We start from the raw sequence: 26,043 nt of genomic DNA on the forward strand, positions 1-26,043 counted from the left end.
TCTCATTAAAGTGTTATCTACATTTTTGAGAGCATCACATCAGTATGGTAAGCATGGCAGTTTACATTAATGACAATTCTCTTATTGGAGGGGGGGCTGGGACAGTCAATTCGTTAGGGTGACTGTGGAAAAAGTACCTAACACCTCACTAAGTCTGGCCACTCCTGCTGTACAGTAAATATGTTGAGCGTAAAACTTGAGGTGTTACTGAGGTTAGATGCATGTGACAATCTTATCCAGAATGCATAAAACTTAGGGCTTTCTGTGGCTACAGTGTGTTGTGATAACAAAGATAAAATTATGGCATGGGCTCAAAGAGCTACACATTTAAATGGTAGTATGTTGTACTTTCATAGAAGAAAGATGAAGCTTCTTGATGTGGAACAACTCTTTAAGAGTTCATGGACTGAACACCAGACCCAGATTAGTGTATGCTTTAAAAGGTTTATTTAGTTTGCCTTTTTATTAGAGCTTTTGGCAAAAAAATATATAAATAAATAAAATAAACAGTTCATTGAATGCATCTTCAGTTATATTATGGATTTAAATGGGAAAATTAGTTTCCTTTTACGGTTTTACATTAGACTTTTTCAAGAACGCATTCCTCCTGTATCACGAGGATGCTTGGAACTGTGATGACTAAATGAGAGGAATGTAAATATTTATAATATTATTTATTCAATGTTTCTTCTGGGGAGCAACAACGTGGGACTGCCCTTCATATCAGGTATTGTTTGGGTTAGCAATAAACCCAGAAAACTTCCCTTTTAGAGGACAAACAAACAGGAAAAAGAATATTAACAATGACCAAATCCAACTTATCCACTACATTGAACATTAAACTACTGCAGCATAAAAAAATAATAATAATAATGGCAAATTTACCTTCCTTGTTGAACGAACACTGAAAATGGGTTTACAGACCCAAGGTATCCCATGTAGTCATGCTATTTTGTCCTCAAAATGGGTCATTTACCAAATTAAACACCACTTATACAGTACAGTAATAGAATGTGAACAAAGATCAAACCCTTCCTGCTGACAAAAATCTCTAAGAACTTTGTGGACCTGCCTTTAAGAATATCAGTGCTACAAGTGGAGGCTGAGGCATGTATCTCCACATCCCATCAAGGGAGTCAGAGATAGCACTACTGTTGAGCTTCTTCCCAGTGTGGGGTGGTGGCTGGCACTAAAGGACTGTACCATAACAACCCAGCTGACAAGTTTTCTGTGCTCAAGACAATGTGAGTCGCAACTTAATGACTTTTATCTTAGTGGGGATTCAAGCTCCTTTAGGATCTCTTAAGGACTTTGGTTGTGGTAGGAAAGTACAAAAAATTAATTAATTAGCCCAACTACTAATATTTTAAGATGTCACTACCTACCTGGGTTATCATCCCATGAACTTGGTACAACAACACAACTAATGTCAATTAGTGTAATATTGGGCGATGAATAAGTAATAATGATCTACAGTTCACGGCCACAGTCCATACAGTAATCATGTTATTTTGTGGTCAAGACTTATATTTTGTTACACTGTGTATTCACTTGTTTATTTAATACAGTTTTCTTTTTTAATGTTTATTGACACTTAGGGCTAAATTTATAAAATACAAAACAATATGTACTTTTTTATCTAACAGATTTATTGAAAATTTTATGGGACTTGAAAAGAAAAGTGTCAACACAAAAAATATACAAGATACCTCAGTTTAATTTTTTTTACAAGTCACTTTGCAGTCAAAATTCCTCTTATATTATACTATATATTCTTTTGAACTGGCACAGAAGAGCCAGACACAAAATAGGTACTGATTAAATACAGTTCTCTATTAAAACAAATTAAATTAGTAAAACACTCATAAACACAATAGTTAAGATATAATATATTACATAGCATAAATGTTTTCATCATATTGACTTTCTCAGTGTTGGCATATTTATAATGATAAGGCCTCAGTTAAGGCTACAGCATGAAGCCAGTAGCTGTTCTTAGTGTGAAGATACTGTTAGTTTTGTTAGTTCTGAATGGTGCTTTGAAGACTTCATTAAAGATATGGTTAAGTTTTGTTAAGTTCTGCTTGGTTTAACAGCGTTTTGAAGACAGTGAGGATACTGTTGTTAGTTTGTTAGGGTGAACAGCAGTGCTAAGAAGACTTGGTGAAGATAATGTTGTGTGAGTTTTGTTACTAAGGTTTAAGGACAGTGCCTTGAAGACTTCTGAAATGGTAGACAAATACTGATATAGTAAATTCCAGGCTAAGACTTGGATGAAGTATGAAGATGTATATATAACAGGAAGAAAGTCTGTGCATGTGTGCATCTTTGTAAGTAAATCTTGCCCTAAACAGAAGCATTGACAATGGTAAGGCCCTTATAAATTATACCAAGTTAAAGCATCTTGCGCTTTGTCAGTCCACCAGAAATTGCACGATTCAGCTTTATCATATAAGATGTGTACTGTACTGGCTCAGCTCTCAGAAGATTGCCTTTTAATGTTTTATAACACATGTGCCAGAATGTGACCAGTTAAAGGTGCACAATAACAAGAAAGCATCACTTACTTGTAATATATGCTGATACTACATAGTTCTGTATATGTATTAAAAAGCAAATGTTGGTTTCAAATGAACTTCAGTTTTAAAATGATCTTAATACTGACTTTCAGTTTAAACCATTGAAAATACTGTGGAAGTTTCCCAACTTTTGATGTTTACCTAAATCTTTAATTGTTCTTGTAGTCCTCAATGTGTATCTTCCTGTCCTGGGAGTAACAAGTAGTACGTTAGAGTGAAGCATCATGACTGGTCTAGAGCATATAATAACATGGGACTTCTTAAATATAAAATAACTTTCAATGAATAAATTTGTTAAAGCCCTCGCACTACTATCTTTATTATCGAGTGTCCTGTACTACTCTCAGAGCAGTTATACACTTCAGTTTCCAGCATATAAAATATTTCATTTCTATGCTAAATATCTTAGGTTATCTGGCTGATGACATTAACCATTACTTGTGAAAGAAAAACTGCCACCTAACATATGCCTACTTCAACAAATTTTATATCAGGATAACTTGTTTAAAACTTTACAGTATCATTACATACTGTCTGTATCAGTTATTGTAAGCAGAAAACCCTTATTATAAACCTTGGGACCATTCCATTATGATACTTTGAATGTTAAATAAGAAAACAAAACAAATTTACTCAACTGTACTGTATAATGTTCCTTTTGTTTTTAAAAAAGTATTAAGAAAATATAAAGGCTTTTGTTTCTGTGGAAGCAGCAAATTGCATTAGGAATGTCGATTGTTATTTGGATTACTTACTTTCTAATGATAAAACTTAAGTTCTGGACTAAAGATTATTTGCCAAATTAGCAAATTCATTATATTGCATAATATTCTAATTTCTCCTACTGCGCTGTCCAGACTTAACTATGTTTGTCTTATATGATGACATAAACAGTGCCACAGTACAAGCTGAACTAATCCCTATAAAGAAATATGCTAGTTAAGCAAAGTCATCAGATCCAAGTCACAGAATGCACAGCACACACCACTAACAACCATGAATTCTCGAGATGGTACAGAGTTACGGAAGTTTGTGAGGGAAACACCACATTTGTGTTGTACAGGTTTGTGAGTGGCAGTTTAGAATTATTCTTAAATATAAAAATACTCGTGTCGGGGAGCCAACAAGTAACGTGGTTTAACCGATGAATCGTTTTAGTTTACATTTGAACATTGGGGCATCTCTAGAATTCAATTCAAGTTACAAATGCTACTGTAGCCATTCTATTGTGTAAATGACAGTCTCCATACAGATACTTCCTTTGACAGCTGTTTTGTGGAGGATAACAGTAACTCGTGGGGCATAACCGTGACTAAGTTGGCATCTATTAATAGGCCGAGCACACACTGGGCAACTATAGATTACTTGGCAATGAAGACTACTGAGCTTATTGCAACAAATATTTTTTTACACTAGATAATGCTGCTTGGAATGGACATGCACAGTGCCAAACAATATAAATAGTTAACAAATACAGTATTGGCAATGTGCTCCCACACTTTTTGTTGCTATTCCTGTAACTATCATTAATTGAAGTCTTATGTTAACTAAAGAATAGCAATTACTTTATTTTACTGAAGAGATTACTATGTCAATTTTGAGAGATGTACACGTAATGTATTGAATATCTGTTCATGATGTGGTATAAAGGCCGCAAATATTTCTATATAAAATGATGCACTTGCACAACTTATATAAAAAGGCCGGCTCAAAATATAAAGTACTGTACCATTAACTGTAATGTTTACCACCAACAAACTCTATCACTCCTAAAAGCACTACATAGATCTGCATTTTTCTTCAGGAATACACTACGTCTGATTAAAGCACTACATTTTCCACAAAATCTGATACAGAGGTTCCTCAGTAATTCACACGACTCACATTGTATCAGTAAAGGCAAACAGAAATTCCTTAACCATCTGCTTCACAAAAACATTAATCATAGGCCATCCTTCTCTCTTAGAGCACAGGCTTTAAAAGTTACTTTATAATTTTTGTATTCCATCTAAGATTAAGGATGGATCCTATTCAAATTTGAGCTGACTTGGCTGCGGCAAAACACAGAGCTGTTCTAACATTACACACATGGTATGGGGGAGGTACGTCATGCTAGGCTTTACAAAAACAGATCATGCTACTGTACTCAGGGAGACTCGAGACACACATAAAGCCTCAAAATATGTTGCTTTTGTTCTTCTCTTGTAATAATGTGGCCGACGCCTCATACTCGTACATATTCTCTTGTCTTTCAAGTTTTACAGTTTCAAAGAGTATTAAGAGGGGGAGGACATTACTGTAAAACAATGCAGCCACATCATCAGAGAAAATTAGAATAGATTAAAGTATAAATGTTTTAGTTGAATATATACCGGTAAGCAAAGTGACAAAAAAAGAGTACCATTGGCTGTGCAAACTTAATATTCCACTCTGTTGATTTTTCTTATATATATATCGTGTCTATTTTCTTTACACTAGTTTTGATATTTTGTATTGTACACAAATATACTGTACAAATTCTTGTTTTGATCCAGAGATGAGGTGCAGATTTCTAAAAAATAATAATAATAATAATCTCCTATGTTAATCGAGGGTTACTGTTGGGTTTATGAGGGACACAGATGAATATTTGTTGTTGACATATAAACGGTTATATTTTCCAACAACTGATGGCTGCTGCTGCTGCTACAATAACATATAATCCAGTATTAACGCTTAAAATTAAATCATACAATCGGAGAAGAGTTTTGTTCCATCATAAAAATACTAATGGGGCATTCCACCTCTATATGGGTCACATTTGGAAGTTCAAGACACTTTACTTCAAGAATTTTAGCCATTGTACGAATTTAATGATTAGGTAAGAAATTTCAAATCCTTAAAAGAATAAACTAGTAAATGGCTGCCAAGTTAAATGCACCACCCATTACAAGAGTACTGTACTATACTGTCTCCATACACAAAAGAAACACAAGTACTCCAACTCAAATTAATTTCATTCAAGAGAGAAAACTTAAAAGTAATTGTAACTACATTTAATTCAAGCTATTACTGGACTCAAAATTATGTAATGACTTAAATATTATTATGCAAGTACTGTAGGTCAGTTTCATGTGCATTTCTGATACCCAAACTCTCAGTGCACCACCTCTTCTTAATGTATGACCTTACGTAACAGTATAACATGATAGTTTCAGCATGAGCGCCGACTTCGTGATGCGTGGGATGGTGGTGCTCTTCCTCGGTGAAAGATTAATTTCACTCAGGATTCTTGTTAATTCACCACCAAGTCATTCAGGTATGCCAATACTGGAGGTGCAGTATGGATCTCAATATTTTTAGTATTATATTTGATGGTTTTCAGTGTCTTGTTTGCCATTTGAGTATTATGGATGTAAACCCCAGTGGGGGTGAAGGCTGAGTTGAGCCGACTTTCTTTATTGCTCTAATGTTTTGGGTTCGCTGTAGCCCGAAATGTTGGAGAACTGAAGAAAGTCGGCTCATCCCTGTGTTTCCCTCCCACCCGTCAAATCCACTTACGTAGCATCGATAGATCACATGAGTACATTATATTTATGCCCCCAATAATACTATTGTAATTCTAAATATTTTGTATAGTACAGTATATAAGTTTCACATATTATATAAATATTATAATAATTATCAAATTTTGTAATAAATTTTCTACTGTAGTTTTACATCTTATCGTATAATCTGAATTAGAAAGAGTAAAGCCATATATCATCACTTTATTGGCACTACTGTACTATTTCATGACACTTACATAATAATTCATTAGTCATTTGCCTTCATAAGACATTGTATCAAAGCTCAGATAATGGTTGTCATCAAATGAGCTTCACTACATCACCAATGAAGACATAAGCTACCAATATAAATCAATGGGTTAGTTTACATGGGAGTATCTGGACGCTCTTTGATCCACTTCTCAATCTGTGGAAGTTTAATAACTTTTTCAACTAAAATTTTCAGCCGTGGTACAGCTTCAAGAGAAGCTTCATGGTGAGAGCTGAGCTGGCTGAGGTAACACGCTGCGAACACATCAACCCACGTCATCTGTGGGGAAGGTACACTTGTTACATATTTTGAACAGATTAAATGCTGTATGTGATACAACATAACTGGGCTAGTTAGTTAAAGATCACAAATATAATTTGGCTTAGGTATTTTATACCAAAAAAGCAAAGTAAAGAGTAGTTTGTCATATTTTGATGGAAAAACATGATCAAGTTCTTGGGGAATATCATAACTAAAACTTGTTTTGAAAATTATTCATTATCTCAATACTGTACTGTACAGTATCTTGATTAATGCAATACCTTACAGGGGAGTTATTTTACATTCTTAATATTGTACTGTACAGCTCCTTTATTTTTATGCTTTAAACACATTATAGACTTCACTGGTCACATTAATTCAACACCTTATAGGTAACATTCCCCTTTACCATCTATAGGCACCATAGGGGGGTGGTCACACCCTCTGACCTGACCTGGCTTCTAGCGCTGTATGAAGTGTGGTACAGGTGTGAGACGTTACTTTGTGTGCCTTAGTTATCTCGGTACCTTGACCCTATAAATGTGGACTGTATAAGTACCATAACCGAACTGTAAAGAAGAAAATACAGTGTGGCGTGGCACCCGGGCCTCTGCCATCAAGGTTGAGGTCAGAGGTCAGGCAATGAGATGCCAGTGACTCGCCGCTTACCTCCTTCTTACGTATGGAACTATAGAGGTCAACTTACCTCGCATCGTAAGAGGATTATGCCTCCCAGCCACTGCTGACTGCCTGTAAGCCACACACTACTGGACAACCAAACTTGTATTTTATGCATTGTGAAACAGTGTTATACTTAGTGACTTCACATTAGTGTGAGTGAGCCATGACGATGTGTAAAGTGGCATCCACAGTGCCCCTCCTCCATGTACGTGGCTCCATAGTAAAAGTTACTCGACCACAAGTAAATACAGTGGAGTTTTATCACTCCACCAAATCTGAATCGACCAATGAAGACACTGCAGATTACTCCTTAGAACAAAGTGTGTTACTGAATATTAGGTGTCCTTCCTAACACAGTCACTTGAAAGATTACCTTAACTAACAGGACAACAGCTGCAAATCTGTTGCCTGTATAACAAGTGATCTAACCCGTGGCAATCCATATTGGCATTGTACAATATGAGTCATGCCGAGGGCCAACTACCCACATCATGGGCCAACAGTATATTGTTGTACCAATACCGAAACCAGGACAGCCTGATGCTTTTCGCCCCATATCACTAACCAGCTGCCTGTGTAAAACCTTTGAGAGGATGGTTCTTGGCAGACTCTTATATAGAATCAGAGAACACATGTCTCCTAACATAAATGGCTTCACCCATGGTAAAGGTGTACATAATTGCATCACCACATTCCTAACTGTGCATGGGGATGAAAGGCACAGATACACCACATTTCTTGACCTAAAAGCTGCATTTGATATTGCCAATAGGCAACTTATAATGGACGAACTAGTCGGCTGTTACATTAGATAAGTGATTACCTAACCAACAATAGGGCTGCTGCACTGTTTCAGGGTTACAAAAATGAAGTTAAAGATATGCAACTTGGCACCCCTCAAGGTGGAGTACTTAGTCCCACTTTGTTCAATTAAATTTAATACCAGACAACCCCTACAATATCACAATCAGCTATGCTGATGATATTCTTATACATACTAAAACTCATTGTGAAATGCAAACCACCCTGAACCAAGTACATGAAGCCTGTGAGAACCTCGGTCTTATTATCTCCACTGAAAAAACTAAGGTGTTCAACAAACAAGCTGTTAACCGCAAATGTGGCCCCGCCAAGTTCAAGATAGGTAACAACACTATTGAATATGTTACTTCTTTTAAATATCTTGGTGTCTCCGTCCCTTGTACCTAACCTGCTATACAGCAGCTAACCCGCCACTGCACTGACAGACTGAAACCTCTTAGAAACGTAGCGGCAGTGTTGTACGCGTCAACGAAAAAGTGGTGCGGCAAGTGTCAGCGTAAACGGCCAAGAATTTGATGCCGTCAGCGTCGGAGTAAACGATTTCATAAATTGATGCCATTAGCGTCAGCATCAACACCTAGTGTCAACGAGTTTTCAGTGACGTACAAATGCAGCCCTGAAACGCGTATTCTCCTGTGTATGGGAGTAACATGTGCAAATTCAAAAAATGTTCATTCATTTTTAATCATTTATTATGATTTATATTATATCATTTTAATTATTCATTTGTTCCCCCGCAAGAAAACTAGCATCTCAAAATGCTTGTCGCTCATTCTGCTGCGCTTGGGCCTCAAGACGTCCTTGCCCATGGAGAACATGTGCTCCACGGCAGCACTAGAGGGGATGGGGGTGTTGTATTTGATGAACAACTCCCTCATGGTCTTGTCGGTCATCTTTATACAAGATAATTGAAAATCGAACTTGGAAAAATACAATTTTTTAGAAGTTGGAGAACAAATTAACGATTGACGCTCCGCTCGGGTGAAAAGTTGACTGCGTCACCAGTAGCGTCACCTGCCCAAAAAATTTATGCCGTCAGCGTTAACAAAAAGTTTTGACGGCATTAAATTAATTGCATCAACGTACAACGCTGTGTAGTGGGGTACAGCCCACATTATGGTGCTAATATTAGAATTGTTAAAACAATGTACCTAAGCTATATAAGATCTCTGATAGATTACCACGCACCAGCCCTGGTCCTTCTTGACGGGAAAAGCATTGATAAGCTCGAAAAAATGCAAAAGAAAGCCCTCAGAATTATCCAAGGATGCCCCATGAGCAATAAAGTACAGTACTTAATATGAGGAAAGAACTAGGTATAACCAGTGTCAAAGATAGATAAGTCAACCTCATGATAGCCCTGAGGCTTCTGTGTGGTGATCCTGAGAACATTGTTTCCTTAAAGTTGCTAGAATGTATGAACCATGGGACTGGTGAGTCTAAATGGATCCGAACTACAGCTACACATATGAAGACGTTTGGACTAGACCATCTGTATAAAGTTGAGACACAACAGTGCTTCCTTCCACCCTGGCGGACAGTTCCCTTTGATATCACAATACTTGTACCGACATATCCGCTCTTGAACACATACACACTCTACAGACTGATAATATCACACAGACCATCTACACTGATGGATCTCTTAACACCGCCTGTGGGAGGGCTGGAGGTGCTATCGTTGTGACTCAACCTAACGGTAATACAATTGAGAAAGGAGGTAGAATTAACAACTGGGCATCCACTCTACAAACTGAATTAATTGCCATACTCACAGCTATTAAATTTATTGAAACCACTGTCACTGACAGTCTCATCATCACTGACTCTATCCTCACTACTTGCCCTTGACACCCTTCACTCAAGTTGTCACGCGCTTGTCTCTGAAGCCAGACACAAATATGCGTACCTTGTTGACCGGGGTGTCAAGGTCAAACTGTTGTGGATCCCCTCTCACATAGGCCTCAAAGAACATGACAGAGTTGATGCCCTCGCCAAACTCACGTCTAACAAAGACACTGTTGAATACAATCTGGGTCTGTCAAAAAGAACCCTTAAAACTGTAATTAGGAAGGAACTTATTGATGAATTTGACACAAGCAGACAAGTGCAAACAGGCACTAGTCGATCCATAGTTTACCATGATGAGATGTATCAAATGAAACATGTATATGGAGCAAGTAACAAGATCACTAGATTACAAGATGTTGTAACCGTTAGAGTAAGGTTAGGATACAAGTACTTCTGGCAGTATGTTCCTCAAACAGATGTGAACAAGACTAATGTAAATGAAAAGTGTGTGGTATGGCCACACACTTGAACACTAAGTCCTCGACTGTGTGAAAATAGAACCTTTTAGGGACAGGTCCAAGCACACTGTGTGTGTGTGTGAGAATGGCACAACACTTTATCTCTAATGGCAAGATAGTTGACAAATTAGATTGTATCCACTTTTTTGCACTTAGTAGCTATATCAGTTCCCACACAAAGTGCTTGAATACTTCTCACGCAAATGTGAATAACAAAGTTTGCGGCCAGACATACTGCCCCACAGTCCTGTACTCACGCAGTTGCTAATAAGTTACCCTTTATGTATAGAACTAAAAAAGAATTTATTTGAAATACAGTACTGTGTAACATTCAATACCATAATATCCTGACCACCGGGGTCAGTGATACTGACCCTTTGTGAACCCTACTATGTAATCCTTTAGTGCTACCGCTCACAGGATGAGTATGGGGTGCACAATAAACTAGCCTCTTAAGTGGCAAAATTAATAATTCATATTTTCCCTCTACCTTATCTCCACAGAACCAATCTCGCCCCTCGAGTCTGCGGTCAAGTTCCCTCATCACAGGTGGCAGTGTGCTGGTGTAGAACTCAGTGGCCAACATCTTGGCCTTCTCTACATCACCTGCAAGTCTGTTGAAAAAATACGTTTTAAAGAAGTGCTCAGCATCTTTATTTATTGTTAAGCTTCATACTGCCTCTGCATTAAAATGAAATATACTTAGTTTTTGAAAATCCTATAACTGAACATCAGTGCAGGAGAAGCACTGAGGTCTTTAAAAAGGTACAGTAAATCCAGACCAGTATTCCTAACAGATTTGTCACATCTATTGTCTTACATCCATCATTCACACCTCGAATGTCCCACTCTTCCATGTACAATATACCATCTGCACAACTCAGACAAAACTACAACTTTCTTCACAAGCATATTTCAGGTACCAATGACCTTCACCAAAAAAAAAAATACAAAGAAAAATTCCTCCATCAATTTGAGACATGACCACACCTTCCTCCAGTGTGAAGACTAACCACTGTAGGTACTGTACTGTATCATGACAACACACCTCATAGAACTAAACAGTGATTGACGGTAAACTTTTGCAGTTTACCCGGTAGTTCTTCAACATTTAAGTAATCTTTGCTTGGTGGTTAGCATCTGAAACACTTGCGAGATTTTGCCTCCCAGTCTGTAAGGAGCACAGTGTAGATCACGTCTTAATGTGTTTAACAAATATGATACAGTACCACAGTAATCGCTGACAGAACCATAAACCTACAAACAGTATAAATTTCAGTATGGGGTTCATTCTACACCGTTTTTCACACCATAGAAATTAAACCACAACACACTGTACCACACCACACTGCACTTTTATCAGATACAGTATAGGAGAACACTTCTCAGCACAAGAACTCACTTCATCATGGTTGTGTTACAACCTTCATTTTAAATAAGAATATTAATTATAATAATTATTAAGCACTAAATTTGTATACAAAGTGGCATTATAAATATACAGCGCTCTAAGATATAATATGTAAAATGTACAATAAAAAACATTAAAATTATACTGTACCATACTTAGTGACATTATCCTTTAATGTTTAACTTTCTGTCCATCAGCCACAAACAGTCTCATAATAAACTAAACCCGCACATATTAACCAACATGGGATGAGACGAGGTAGTATATCAACTAACATTGATTAAACCAATAATTATACTGTAACATGTAAGTCAATTATGGTCATAACTGTAAATCACTTATGGACTGTAAAATAATGATGTTCAACAATTATGTAAGGTAATGGTAAGTGGAGTCTGCATGATGTAACCCATGTAATGTTGGGTCGAGGTGGTGAGTCTACCAAGTGGATAAGTCAGGGTTTACTGATGGAAGGCATATCAAGGCACAATGCGTTTGGTGATACTGTATGCCTAAACAGCAAATACTACTGAAATGGGAAGAGTCTGCAGTGTTCTTTAATTCAGCCATTCTAGTTCTTAGCAGTAAAGGACTACTGTACAAAGAATTAAAATAAACACTGTATCTTTACTTCCGGTGTTCATCAATGTTGTCAACAGGTCAGTGTGAGCTGCACCAGAATACCAAAGCTAGATGTACATAATTATGTGATTAGGTTCACTAAGAATTACAAGAACACAACATAGAGAACCTCTGACCAAGAAGGCTGGTAAGAGTATACAGTACAGTAAGGATATTAAACAGTACTAAGGCTCTCTGGCCATCAAACAATGACGATGTTGGTACCAGAGTAGAAAAAATCTTGATCAGTCTGTGGTAAGGAATCTGTTACAGTATGCAGTTATGGAACCCTGAAACAACATTTATTCATACTTCTTCCTGTTGTGTTATATACAGGGAGATGCTAGCTACACAGGTGCAATATATTATGTATAAATTTTAGTGTAAGATCCTGAACAAAGATACTAATTAATAATAATGTACAGTACCACAGAATTAAGCAAGCAATTTTGTATTGTAATTTATTTTACTACAAGTAAATATACACCATTAATTGCATACTTATAACTATATACAGTAGTGGTATACTAATGGCTCTGGAATTAAATACAGTACTGTATATCTATCAGCCTAATGTCATTAATAATTTGACCTTATACCTGTACGTACACTATGTAAGTAACAATAATGTAGTTAAGTAGCAATAAATAACAATATAATTTAAGTATTGTAGCAATTATGTAAGTAAATAACAATAATATAAGTAAGCACTGTAGTGATTATGTAAGTAAATAACAATAATATAAGTAAGCACTGTAGTGATTATGTAAGTAAATAACAATAATGTAAGTAAGCACTGAAGCAATTATGAAAGTAACAATAATGGTCTTCTGGTCCTCCAAAATTCATAAACTGACACAGATAATCAATTCTTAGGGGCAACTCCCCAATACAGTACAAATTTGGGAAAGGAATGATATATAAAGTGAAAAAATTATCGTGCAAATAAGAAACTTTACAGAGATATATCAAAGGAGAAAGAAAAAGTAGCATAACATTATATATTGTGTAAAGCGACTGTAGTATATGAAGAGTCTAAAAAACCAGAGCTCTAAATACAATACTGTACTGAGAGGACACACCGGTAGCTTCTGATGATGGAAAACTTTCAATCCTGGAACACTCTAATGAAAATAAACAAGCAGAATACAGTACTTCAAGGCTAAGGAAGTAATATAATAAGATTATCCACAGTAGTACAGTCGTGGAAGACACTCCTGTCAGTCCTTCGTCCCAACCCAAGACATGACACGACACAGTGAGCCACCTATGATGCCCAACAATGTCTGTGATGTCTCGGATTCACAAGTTCACGGACGAGACAGAGGGCTGACAGGACTTTTTTTCCATGACTGTCCATAATAATATAAAAATGCATTAGGTACCGTCAACAACTACTGTACTGCATGACCATCAAGAGAGAAGGAAGTTAAGGTTCTGTAGAATCCCTCTGAACCCCAGAGTCTTACATACTGTACCTTCCCCAGCAATGTTCTTCTTTAGGAAACCATAAAGGATTATTCTACAACCCATACAGGCAGTCCATGTCTCTTCAATGCCTCCAAAAGTGTTACCCTCACAATCCTTCTTTAAGTACAGTATAGTTGATAAGTTTAACTGTCTTCCCCGGGGCATCGTGCCGTACCCATTATTATCCCCGAGTACTTTACACCACACTATTCTGTACCCAGTAATTCTCTCTTATAGAATTCTCTGTTCTTGATTATAATTACAGTACCCCTGTACTGGAATTTTCTTTCAAAGGATTACTACACATCAGTTATAACAACCAAAATAGCACCACAGTGTATTAGTAGTGCACATGGTACAGTATTGAGACAGCATTACTGTACTCTTCAAATACATGATGTGATGATTATTACAGTACACAACTGTACAGTACTGTAGATCATTCACCAAGTACAATTAACCACCATAAATGAATTTAAGACAAATATTTCTGCGCTCGTCTCAGTGCTTTATCCTTCATTGAGCTTCAACATCGTCTACAATTATTCATCTCAATTATCTTATATCATGGCACATACTGCAGGAACAAACTACTGTATACAAGAGGCTCACGAACTCTGAAGACAAAGTTCCGTTTTAAGATTTACTTTGATAACAGACAAGTGTCAAATGTAAGAACTGCCTTCTATTCCTTTAGTTAGAATAAATACCGTAAGTGTGAGACTTTGTAAAAAGGAAAACATGCAATGGTGTTAGGAGACAATATAAAGACTATGAATTGATTCCTTTGTTCTGATTCACAAATATTCAGTAAAAAAACAAGAAAGAAGATAAATGGCATTCACACAAACAACAATAACAACAACAACAACAGGAAAGACAAAATGCAATAAGTGCTTGCAAATCAAACTTTAGAATTTGAAGAATAGTAAGTTTTGAAAATCAATTTGTATACCATTACAACCGCAAGCTTTCACAACCACAGATGGCATGACTATGGTGAAGTTTCCACACCGACGACTTCTTCAGTGAAATTCAAGACAGACAAGTGTTTGAGAGTAAAGGTTGCCACGTCCCCACCACGGCAAAGTCCAAGGGGCCATAACTATGGGCGGTAATGATAGAAAATACTGATTATTCAACAGTCAACGGGATATGTAGGTATAAGGGCAGCTAGTTCCTCTCAAGGGTGCTCACCTCCCTCTCTTTAATTACATAACAGCTAATTGTACAAAAATAAGAGAAATAATCACTCTAAGAAAGACAATTATCAACAGGTACTCCACATGTGGCTATTATTGGTCCTACTGCCCTCCCCTGCTGTACGTACTTTGACACAAACCTTTGTTTTCTGATTTGAAAAATGTATCTGGTTTTCATCTCCCAAATCCCTTATAAACTCCCCCATCCTCGGAGTTTTCTGGGGACTGGGAAAAATTTCTTGGAATTTTCCAGAAAATGTGCCCCTCGGAAAATTGTTCCAAAAGCCGGAATTTTCCACAAAATTCCAACTTTGGGAACGATTTTCCTTTTCTCTATCCATACTAAGACAGAGAGCCTTGTATTGTACAGTAGTATATGGAGATGTTACACCTACTGTAGCTGGGTAGAGGAACGCTGCTATAGTTCCCCACCACCATGACGGACAACACACAGAGCCCTCCAGCCATCAACAGTCGCTTAAGGGGCAGATCATGGTTACCACATTAAGTGTAAACAACTCCCACCAATAAGGGAGGCATAATTTATAAATGGAGATGGTATCTTATGACACACAAAATCATTTAAGTCTATACCTGTATAGGAGCTAACACACGCACACAGTAAGGCTTATTCCTTAGTAACTTTTTGACTGAAATATACTGTACTTTTCTCTGAGAAGGTATCTAAAGGTTTTAACTATTTAAGTACCTGTACATCCAGAATAACACAAAAACACAAATATCACACATCATAAACCCATAGTTGGCGAGTAATTAGCATTTAAATGTCATTAAAATCTTCCAAGCGTCATTACGACCAATAGTTACTGGTCTATAATCTCTTTTGATTCATATTGCAGCTGCATAACATTCAAACTCACCACACTAGTGAAGTGTCACAGAAAATGACAAATAATTGGAAGGGGTAATTTGTATGCTGTATGTTGTTTTATACGAATTATACCAGTGTCTGTGCATATAATCTTAATTATGTATAATGTACTGTACTGATAGTATTAAGAGAGAACTCAAGGTATGTATATGATGATTGGGAAGGCCCAACTGATACGGACTAATGTACTATAGTGAATAAGCGTGACCGTGTCTAAAGGTTATGGTATTTACGTCTGTGTAAGATTAGTAAACATAGCTACCCAAGGTATCAGATGAAAATATGTACCTCGGTGTGAGCTTAATACACATCGTTACTTCATGTGACAAATAACCACAAACAGAACAATGATTCAAGAATCTTATGATCGTGTTATACAATTGTAAAGTGTGGGGGAATGAACCATACATAGAGAAAAAGGTGAAGTGGGTACAGTATACCCAAACCAAGAACCAAGGCCTCTGTTCACGCTGGCGCCTAAACCGCCCATGGCGACAGTTTCGAGGTGATGAGATAGCCAAAGTAATTTGCCTGAACCTGACAAACCAGACAATTACTGTAGTATGTAATTTAGAATTAAGGTATGTGACTAAGGCATAAAGTCACAATATATATAAGAAAGTGTACAGTAGTGTGGGGGCCAGAATAAAGACATGGTCAAATTTTAATCATTGGCACCCTTAGGCCTATTGAGTGTGAAGCATGAAGCATTGTCCTCAGTGAGGCTCGGCATCTCATACACGCAGGTCAGTACACTACAGCTGGTGCTACATCAGAGTATTTCTGGAGTTTTGTGATGTTTTATGGATTTTTGTGGAGATTTGTGATGTTTTGTGGAGTTTTTCTGAAGTTTTGTGATGTTTTGTGGAGTTTTCTGGGGTTCTCGAGAGGTTTTATATGCTGAATGCGAATCTATGGTCCACGACTCTACTGCGGGGTAATTAGTGGTCATAATGAGGCTTCGAGAATTTTAATGAGATATTCTGCCCCAGAAGGCGGTAGGATTCCTCCCCAGAAGACGGTAGGATTCCGCCTAAGAAAATGATAGGATTCCGCCCTATAAGACGGTAGGATTCTGCCCCATAAGACGGTAGGATTTCGCCCCAGAAGATGGTAGGATTCTGCCCCGTAAGATGGTAGGATTCTGCCCCGTAAGATGGTAAGATTCCACCCTAGAAAACGCAGCAGCAGCTTACATCATTACAGCACTATCAAAGGTCTTTAACTACACTACTAGTGTATGAGGTAGATGGTATACCAGAAATAGAAATGAAAAATGCTCATGAAAATATGTTGAACCTCAAGTCACATCTGGTGAGATAAACAAAAACAGGACTGTCACACTACCTCGACTCTTCCCAATAAACTAGTGTACTTAAGTATTGATCTATCATAGGGACTTTTCATCACTTTTTTCATTCTGGATTTTTCCAAAATGTATAGAGGTGACCCTGTAGCTAACTAATGATGACCCTGTAGCTACCTGAAGATGATTATGCCCCATGGCCACCTGTAGATGACCCTCTCCCAGAGCCTCTGTAAAAACCACCACAAAGTATTGGCGAGTCAAACATATTAATTTATAAAGTTCAATCAATATAATTTACAGCAAGAGTAATAGTGCATGACCATGCCTCCCCGACATGGCCCTACCCATAGACCCACGGCTCTTGTCGGCACCATCAACTCAAGATTCTAATCCTGACAAATTAAAGACCTCCTTCATCACACATCCTCTTGGCCACCACCTCCCGGCAGCTCCAGCAACCCACAAAATGCCTGGATGACGAGGAGAATGGGTTCAGAGTGAATGAAATGGATTCAAAATACTATACTCACAAAATACGTCTTGAGTAGGGAAACAGATGGCACGTGAACAGAATTATGTTAACACAAAAGACTTGGATTATGTTAACAGGAACACTGAAATTACCAACACAATTCAACTAAGTCAAATTCATTGAATATGACGGTGAGACGCATAGCAACACACCTGGATGACGAGGAGAATGTGCCCCTAAGATACTTAGTCGGGAATTTAACAGACATATTTATCAGTCTCATTTACTGTACACATTGGCTTATGAAAATTAGGCTATGAGCTTATATTAAATTTCTAAGATTAACTTTTACAATCTAATCAGTGTTTGAGCTTTGTAATTAAACTGATGTAAAGTGCCTAGAATGGCTATACATTGTGGGCAGAGCTTCTGATCACTACGTCAGTTTGTCCACGAGTATAAATTACATTTCAAAGTTTTCTACCATTGACAGATTATTCCCTCAAGAGTAATGAGAATCTAAAATACAAAACTAACAATAATTTCAATACTCTCATCAAATTCTCTGAGTTCTGCAAATCAAAGAAATCCAACTTAAGTTTTGAATGGTCATCTCACAGCTTCACAAGAAACAAATTGATTCCCGATGGTGGCTGGACATTCAAAACACATTGCCTTAACACTATGTACTCCACACATAAAGATATATGAAGTTTTCAACATAAAATCAATACATCTTGAATGATTTAGCTCACTGTAGGTATATACAGTATGACTTATGGCTACTCAGACAGGTTATCTCATAACTTAAAATTTACATTACAAAAGTGGCTTCAGGACTTTTAAGAGAAAGCGGATGGTACCTCTTGCTAGGGAAAACAAGTCTCTTCCTCGGGGTAACTCATTAGTTTCACACATGTTTTGTGGACGGTGGGGAATGACATGAATAATTAAGTGTTGTAATTACTAGCCAGCAATTGTGACCATGACACCACCACCCTCTCACAGTGCCTCTCCTCACGTGAAAACCACCAGAAAGTATTGGAGAGTCGAACACGCTCATTTATAAAGTTCAGTCAATATATACATGAACAGAATGATGGCTGCCTCAACAATAGGAATATATAGTATATATTTATATACATTGGTTACTTTCACTATCGAAGGCAGAAGGTGACAACTAGTGATATGGCAACACAAGCAAAACACACAGCACAAAAGACTTGAATATTTTTAGTTACTTAACATTGTTATGTCTACAATGTTTAAATGTGTGGATATATACATATGGAAATCTGATATCATGTGTGTTTTTTGGGGGAGATTCAGCATGTACTATTCTTAATGCAAGTCAATGCATATACTGTACACTACAACTGACTCACAAATCTATGTACAGTAAAGCATATCACAAACATTATTGGAAACCTAAATCTGAATACTGTATAAATCCCACTGCCAAATTACTTTTTACATGAGTTCCACCTAAGACTTACTGTCAGTTTCCATAACTTTACTACAGTACAGTACTGTATATATGTAAATGAGAACAAATAATTATGATCAGCAATTTTACAAAACAGTTACCGAGGACAAACTTATGAACAAAGTCTGCTAGCACTGACGACCACAGGTCTTAACAAACCCCAAGGCTACATGGTTATATGGACGAGACATTTCAACGTGACCAACAAACTGGGGCTTAAAACATTACATTTTACTCTGCATGCTCACCCAGGCACCAAAGTTAGACACACAACATATATGAGGTATAAGTATGTCGTATAAGGTGTAAAACAAAGTGATTTAAGAAACTAGAAAGTAATACTGTAAAGCCATTCTGGATACACTTATTTCAAATTTAGGCAACAATTTTCTTTTTAATAAGAGGGGTGTGGGTTATTAATTCTATCAACACTGAGCTTAGAAAAACTGAGAGAAAATTCTAACTCAAACAGCCAAATCACTTCATCAACTGTTGTCATGCATCGTGCTGGGTGAACTGACGTGATTTAAAATTGGCTGCATCAGTGACATATCTTGTCATGATATATATACCCTGTTAGCTACAACAATCTGATAAGTGAGATTTCCCTCAAAATATATGACAATCCATGAACAAATCTTTGGAATCAAATAATTTTAAGTAAAAGTTATTCATATCCACATCTGAATAAAGGTTTTATTCCACTGTAATTTTCCCCAAAGGAATACGAAGTTCTTCATCATGCAAGAAGTCTGAATGAATGCAAAATAAATTCCATAAGAAGTCTGGCAGAATTCGTTACCAAATGAACAACTATCTTACCTTAAATATGGCCGAGGAGCTACCCTCCGCCGAGATCGTGCGCAGCTAAGGGCAATGGGTTCTTCATTAATGATTACGTTACTAATTAAGTTTTCTGTATTGATTATATTACAAATCATCTTTTTTATCAATGAATATATTACTAACGACTATCATTTAAACTCTCCTTCACTCGACATTTTGCCAAGTTAAATTATTAGGCCATATTTCAAGCATTTTTACATAAGCTAAAGCAGGTATTTCAAGGGTAGTGATTAAGTTATTGTAGTGAGTGCATTAATACTATCATGGGTCAGTGACACCTACTATAACATTCCTCACAATGATCTGAAAGCTACATCATGATACTGTACTGTTGCCTTCACTGCTCTAAGGTGACGTAAGGTTAGGCTAAATAAGGTAAGGTTTAGATTGCATTTGGTTAGGTTAGATAAGATTAGTTAGGTTAAATGTAAACTCTACAGCTTGTAAATAATTAAGGATAATCACACATTTATCAAGGTCATTAACCATATAGTGTAAAAGCATTGCATTAACTGTCTACCTCATGACTGTGATCTTTGTACAAACTCAGAGTTACCATTTAGATGAAAACTATTAAAACATATTAACTGATTTTTACAACGTTGCGCTGTACAGTAAGTCTTGTATCAAATCACCACAAGTCTTCAGCTATATTAAACAGAACTAAATGCTGACATATATGTACAGGTTCTGTTACACATTGTTCGAAACAGATGGATATTTTGTGTTGCTCTATCGGTGAAAACTTTTATGGTGGGGGCAAATTCCCTCCGTCCCTCCCATTCTAAAGTTTATACAGTATTATTAGTATATTTTTTTTAACATAAAATGCCTGAAACATCATCTTTTAATGCTGAACATTCACTACAAGTCCCCTAAAACAGTCCTTTGCATCCCCTGAACAAAATAACTCAAAATTACCATAAACTCCCCATAACTGTAGGTAACCCTTCTGTGAGTATAGTACTGGAGTATAAAAAAATGGGGGCACATTATAGTGGAAGAGGTCCAGAGGGAACATAAGCGAGAGGGCAATGCCAGTAGGAATTCAAGGATCAGAAGGTGTTTGATATGTTCAGAGTACACAGATGATGTTCAGAGTACACAGATGTAAGAAGATACAGTGCCTTATTAAGTGTAGCACCTGAGTATATGAACAGATGAGGTAATGGGAGGTGGCTGTAGCACTGTGGGTAGAAGGAACTTTGAGATGCTTTAATAAATGTCTCAATATTTACTTATTTTTCAACATATGTTATTACAGTCTCAAGAACCTCAGCACGTAGTTATTTATTTGGTCGATACAGTGTCGTCAAATTCATGGATGATATTATTTAATGGAGAAACAAACAGCATAGAGGAAAGGTTTCAGGAGGGTGTGGAATGACTTTAGACAGACTATGGGAGGAGACGCAGACAGAGAACTAAGAATCTTATCATTCAAGGCCACAAAAATTAGTGGTTATTAAAGAATATGTACAGTAGTGTCTTGAGGTTAGTTAACAAGATTCTTAACGGTACCTTCTCTCAACCAGCACAGGACACAAGCATGACTAAAGGTGCAGTCAAGGAGATAATGACTTCCCTTTTGAACCATACCACACTACCTCACTCTCCTCGTATGGACTCGGAAGTTTATAACCTGAGTTAGCTAGCATGCAACACCTTCGATGGTCGCTGACTTCCTCAAAGTAAAAACCATTATGGTGGATGGACGGACAGACTGATGAACACCCCAAAACATAATGTCCTTTGAGACCGGTGCTGGAGAAAAGTGACAACACAACATTTGACTTTCCTACACAAGCCTGACTGTAATAAAGAACAATAAGCAAGTACTGTACTGTATTATCTAATCTTCACTGGTCAATTGTACTTTTACACACTAGCTGCACTTATGTCATCTTCAGTTTCCTGTCATAAAGGCAGAGAAAATATGTTTGTAACTTCTCTACCTTAAGCTTCCCTCTCAAGTACATTTAGTTCATCAAGACAAGACACCGTTCTGTATATATAGCAACACTCCATCCCCAGTTGAGGCAGCATGTTGGTCTGTTTATAAGTATATGTAATGATCTTGTAAGTACTGTATCGTACTGTATGGTTGTTATGAAATATTTTCCAAACACCAAACCTTCAAGTAATAACAGCTAAACCATACAGGTGCAGAAAATGGCCACAGAGCGATGATGATGATGATGAATTTCCAGCAGACAGCCTCCCCCATCAAAGTAAATGCCCTCAGAATACACCAGAGGTAAAAGTTAAATTCCCTTATGGATTATCAGATGTTCCTAATACTGTATTACTGTTGCACTGTGATATTATTGGGTCGGTGAGGCAACAGTGACGCCCTAAACCAGAATATACAATGTTTGACGACTGAATATAACATTACTGCACTTACTCGTCCACACAACTGAATAAGGGTTTCCGACACACAGCTGTTTGTGTCAACTTAGCTGACTTTGTCTTTGGAGTTTCACACTTTGAGAGTTTCACATAGGCGAATGTTTGTATTGTCACTGCTGACTTTGGATTCAAGAGTTTCTACCACACAGTCACACAGTTTATTTCACTTTCACACACACACACACACACACCTCTCCACATCTGTGACTGCGTCTGTACTGATATATCTTATACCACATATTGCACTTATTCATGAACTTAATGGGTTGTGGGTAGGATACTTCAGATTCACCGGCCTGATTGAACGAGTGAATGAAAAAGATTATGTGATGCCCTGTCTTTATGTCAACACTGAAACTCAAGCATCCTTAAACCTCCACATATAATGACAAGTAAACCAACTAAAACTACATTACTTAATTCTCTACAAAACCCAAAAACAAAACCAAGATAGAAAAATGCAGTAACTTTCTCTTCTTACACACACACACACACACACACACCCCCCAAGATTATGTTAGGTGACATTATGCAGACACTACTCAATGTTATAGTTCCTCACTCCCTCAAAAATGCTATGTAAAATATGTTTAAATTATTCTTTCAATATTTGACGAAACATTCAGCCTACATTCAATACACTTACATTATTTCAGAGAGAGAGAGAGAGAGACGTACAATCGTTTTCTTTACCAGGAATACGTGTTTCTGTAATGCCCCAAGTCTTTGTATACTAGAATTTCAAATAAAGTTCTCCTTCAACCTCTTCCAACAGCATTAATTTGTACTAAAACTATGAGTGCACAAACAGCATCTGAAAAATTCTGTATGAGAGAAGTAAAAAATCTATGACCAAAAATACAATACAGTTGACACAGGACCCGAGACAATGCACGCTCGTCTTTTCACTCAGGTTATCTTTAGCGCCTTATGACTGGGGCAGGATTATGGGTTTGTCCATATTTATTCCTTTCAAAGAATTACTTATTGGTTCTAAAATCTAAAACAATATTAAAGAAACAACGGCTGTAACTCTACCAACGAGGAACGAACCAGAATAAAAAAGATGTCTACACTAAAATGCTCTATTGGCAAGGATTTGTACACCTAAATAAAGGTTCATGGCCTGTGTGAATTCCATACACAAATAATTAACACAAATAAATAAGTCCATTCTCTCTACAATGTACTCAGTAAAAAAAATATTCTACACCCCTGTCTCTGAAACCATCCACAACCATCACTATGAGAGAAACAATGATGAGTGTTATTCTTGGTCCGGTGTGTCATATTGTATAATCCCGTAAAGGCGCAGAATAATCTTTTAGTGAGTGTACAATGCCTATATTAAATCTCTGTAAACTCGTTAAAATCACAGGTTGAAAGTGAATTAACCTAGCAGAGCAGAACACCTAGAATTGATCCACAAAACAGAGAATTGTACAGTACCTGGTAATGACAGTACTGTGTTGTATTACCTTCACATGTCATACTCACCCCCCCCCCCCACCACCCCCCCTAATTCTGGCAAATATTCTTATCACATCTTGGTTCTGAAATAGTGATTCTACTTGACAAAAATCCCATCACTAACAGGTAAATTCACAGAAAGTTATTATTAAATATATACTAATTTTCTTGGTATTCTGGCACCTATTATTAAACAGACAAAACATATATAGTACATTAATGAGCCAAGCACCAGGTACTGTTAAAAAATTTCAAGATATTATATTGTTTTCTCTACTGTAGCCATAAACTAAAGTCTAACATTCAAAAAGTTTCAGGATTTCCAAGACCTGCCTCAAGCCTAGACCAGGATACAATATACAGTACTGTACTTTATAAACATCACTGTACTGGTAGACCCCAATTTACGAAGCCTCGGTGAATGAAAATCTGAGATTACAAAAAATAAAAAAAATTGTTTGATGCTGTGTGTGCGTAAACCCATTTTTTTTCTTTAAAGAGTAAATCGAAACAATCCTGATAATGAAAATAGTGAAGATGACACAAATGAACCACACAGAAACTGGATGATGGGACCAACTCAAACACTCCATGACTAGAACTTAATGATGGTCGACCAGAACATATTGATGTGACTGGAGAAGATCTTTAAGACATTCAGTAACTTTCTTCACCATGAGATACTCGCCCAGGTACAGTACATGTAGTGCCTCAGGAAGAACCCCGGCAAGACTACTACAGGTAAACAGATGCAGTAGTACGAACATACGAATAAAACCACTAACAACGGTACCATAGAGTTAAGAGTTTCACCTGTTGTAAATGGTTATTACAACATTTTCTTCAAGGTGTCTGTCTGAACCATTTTCTTTAATTTCTCCTAAGTATAAAATTATTACCATACTGTACTGTACTGTATGTATTTCACTTATTATTGTTTCATTAGCTTATACAATAATCAATGAGAACACCAAAAAATAGTTCATTAAAAACGTATGTTGTGGCATTTTGAAGCTTCTTATGATATTTTGAGGATTTTTCTTTTTGGTGAGGACACATCACAGCTTCTAAAATGGGTCTCTATGGGAAAATTTGTTTTTATTTATGAATTTTGGTTTATGAAAGGCTTCTCAGGAATGGAATCTTTTCATAAATTAAGGTTTAAATTATAACACTATTACACAAAACACTCACTCAACCCGTACCAAAGATTAACAGAAAAATCTACCAATATTTCATCCAATCCAATGTTACAATTCAACGTAATGTGTGAAATATTATGTTACCAGCTTCATAAATACAATGGTGTACAGTACAGTAAAATATAATATATCAAAACCCTGAAACACCCACTTGGCATAAACCATCTGTGCTGCATGGGGGAGCAGGTCATGGACGGCGTCAGCCACCTCGTCACCCTTGGCAACCTCCCACGGGTCCTCTACCGCCAGGCCGTGCATCCTCCCGAGGTAGCGACATATGGCCACCGACTGACTCAGAGGCTTCTCGTCCACGTACAACACCGGCACCTTCCCATACGGCATCTCTGAGAACGTGGAACTTATTAGATACGTCAAGTTAACACAAAGAAGAACCGAGTAACAATATTAAAGCAAGTAGTTGGCAACACTGGACAGATGAACCACCTGAATGGCTAGTAAGCTGATGAGTGATGAAATGATACATAAAATATATGCATATGATATTAATAAACTTTTAAAATAATCATTGGAATAATATTTTTGTAATACAGATTAGGTGTAAGAAAAATTACAAATAAAAATGAGACCTAACAAGATTACAAAAACTTTAAAAGTGAAATATTAAGAACAGGTGTCTGGGTCAAGGAGTCAAGTTAGGAAACTTTTCTATTGAAGAAAAGTTCACCAGTTTTTCAAAAACATACCAAAACTGGAGGAGGAAATAAGTGATCCTACTTAGAAAACACAAAAGAATCTGACCTAGCCTCCTATCCTACCCCTAGGCTGTTCTGTCTTTGCTC

General features: G+C 37.0%; 1 protein-coding gene across 8 annotated transcripts in view; it reads right to left on the minus strand.

Moving 5' to 3' along the window:
- Nucleotides 1–6,313: 6,313 nt before the first annotated feature.
- LOC121854230 (hematopoietic prostaglandin D synthase-like) overlaps nucleotides 6,314–26,043 on the minus strand; it is a 75,874-nt gene continuing 56,144 nt past the window's right edge. For 6 of the 8 annotated variants that reach the window (XM_042348740.1, XM_042348744.1, XM_042348745.1 and 3 more), the window contains 4 exons: nucleotides 25,395–25,587; nucleotides 20,136–20,180; nucleotides 10,941–11,064; nucleotides 6,314–6,656 (listed from right to left, as the gene is read on the minus strand). In XM_042348740.1, coding sequence (XP_042204674.1) covers nucleotides 6,492–6,656; nucleotides 10,941–11,064; nucleotides 20,136–20,180; nucleotides 25,395–25,587 — 527 coding nt within the window. In that variant the 3' untranslated portion in view covers nucleotides 6,314–6,491. The remainder of the gene's footprint in view (nucleotides 6,657–10,940; nucleotides 11,065–20,135; nucleotides 20,181–25,394; nucleotides 25,588–26,043) is intronic. The other 2 variants (XM_042348747.1, XM_042348748.1) reach the window with 1 other exon arrangement.

Source organism: Homarus americanus, unplaced genomic scaffold, assembly GCF_018991925.1.
Source record: "Homarus americanus isolate GMGI-L3 unplaced genomic scaffold, GMGI_Hamer_2.0 scaffold13284, whole genome shotgun sequence".
NCBI classification, from domain to species: Eukaryota; Metazoa; Arthropoda; class Malacostraca; order Decapoda; family Nephropidae; genus Homarus; species Homarus americanus.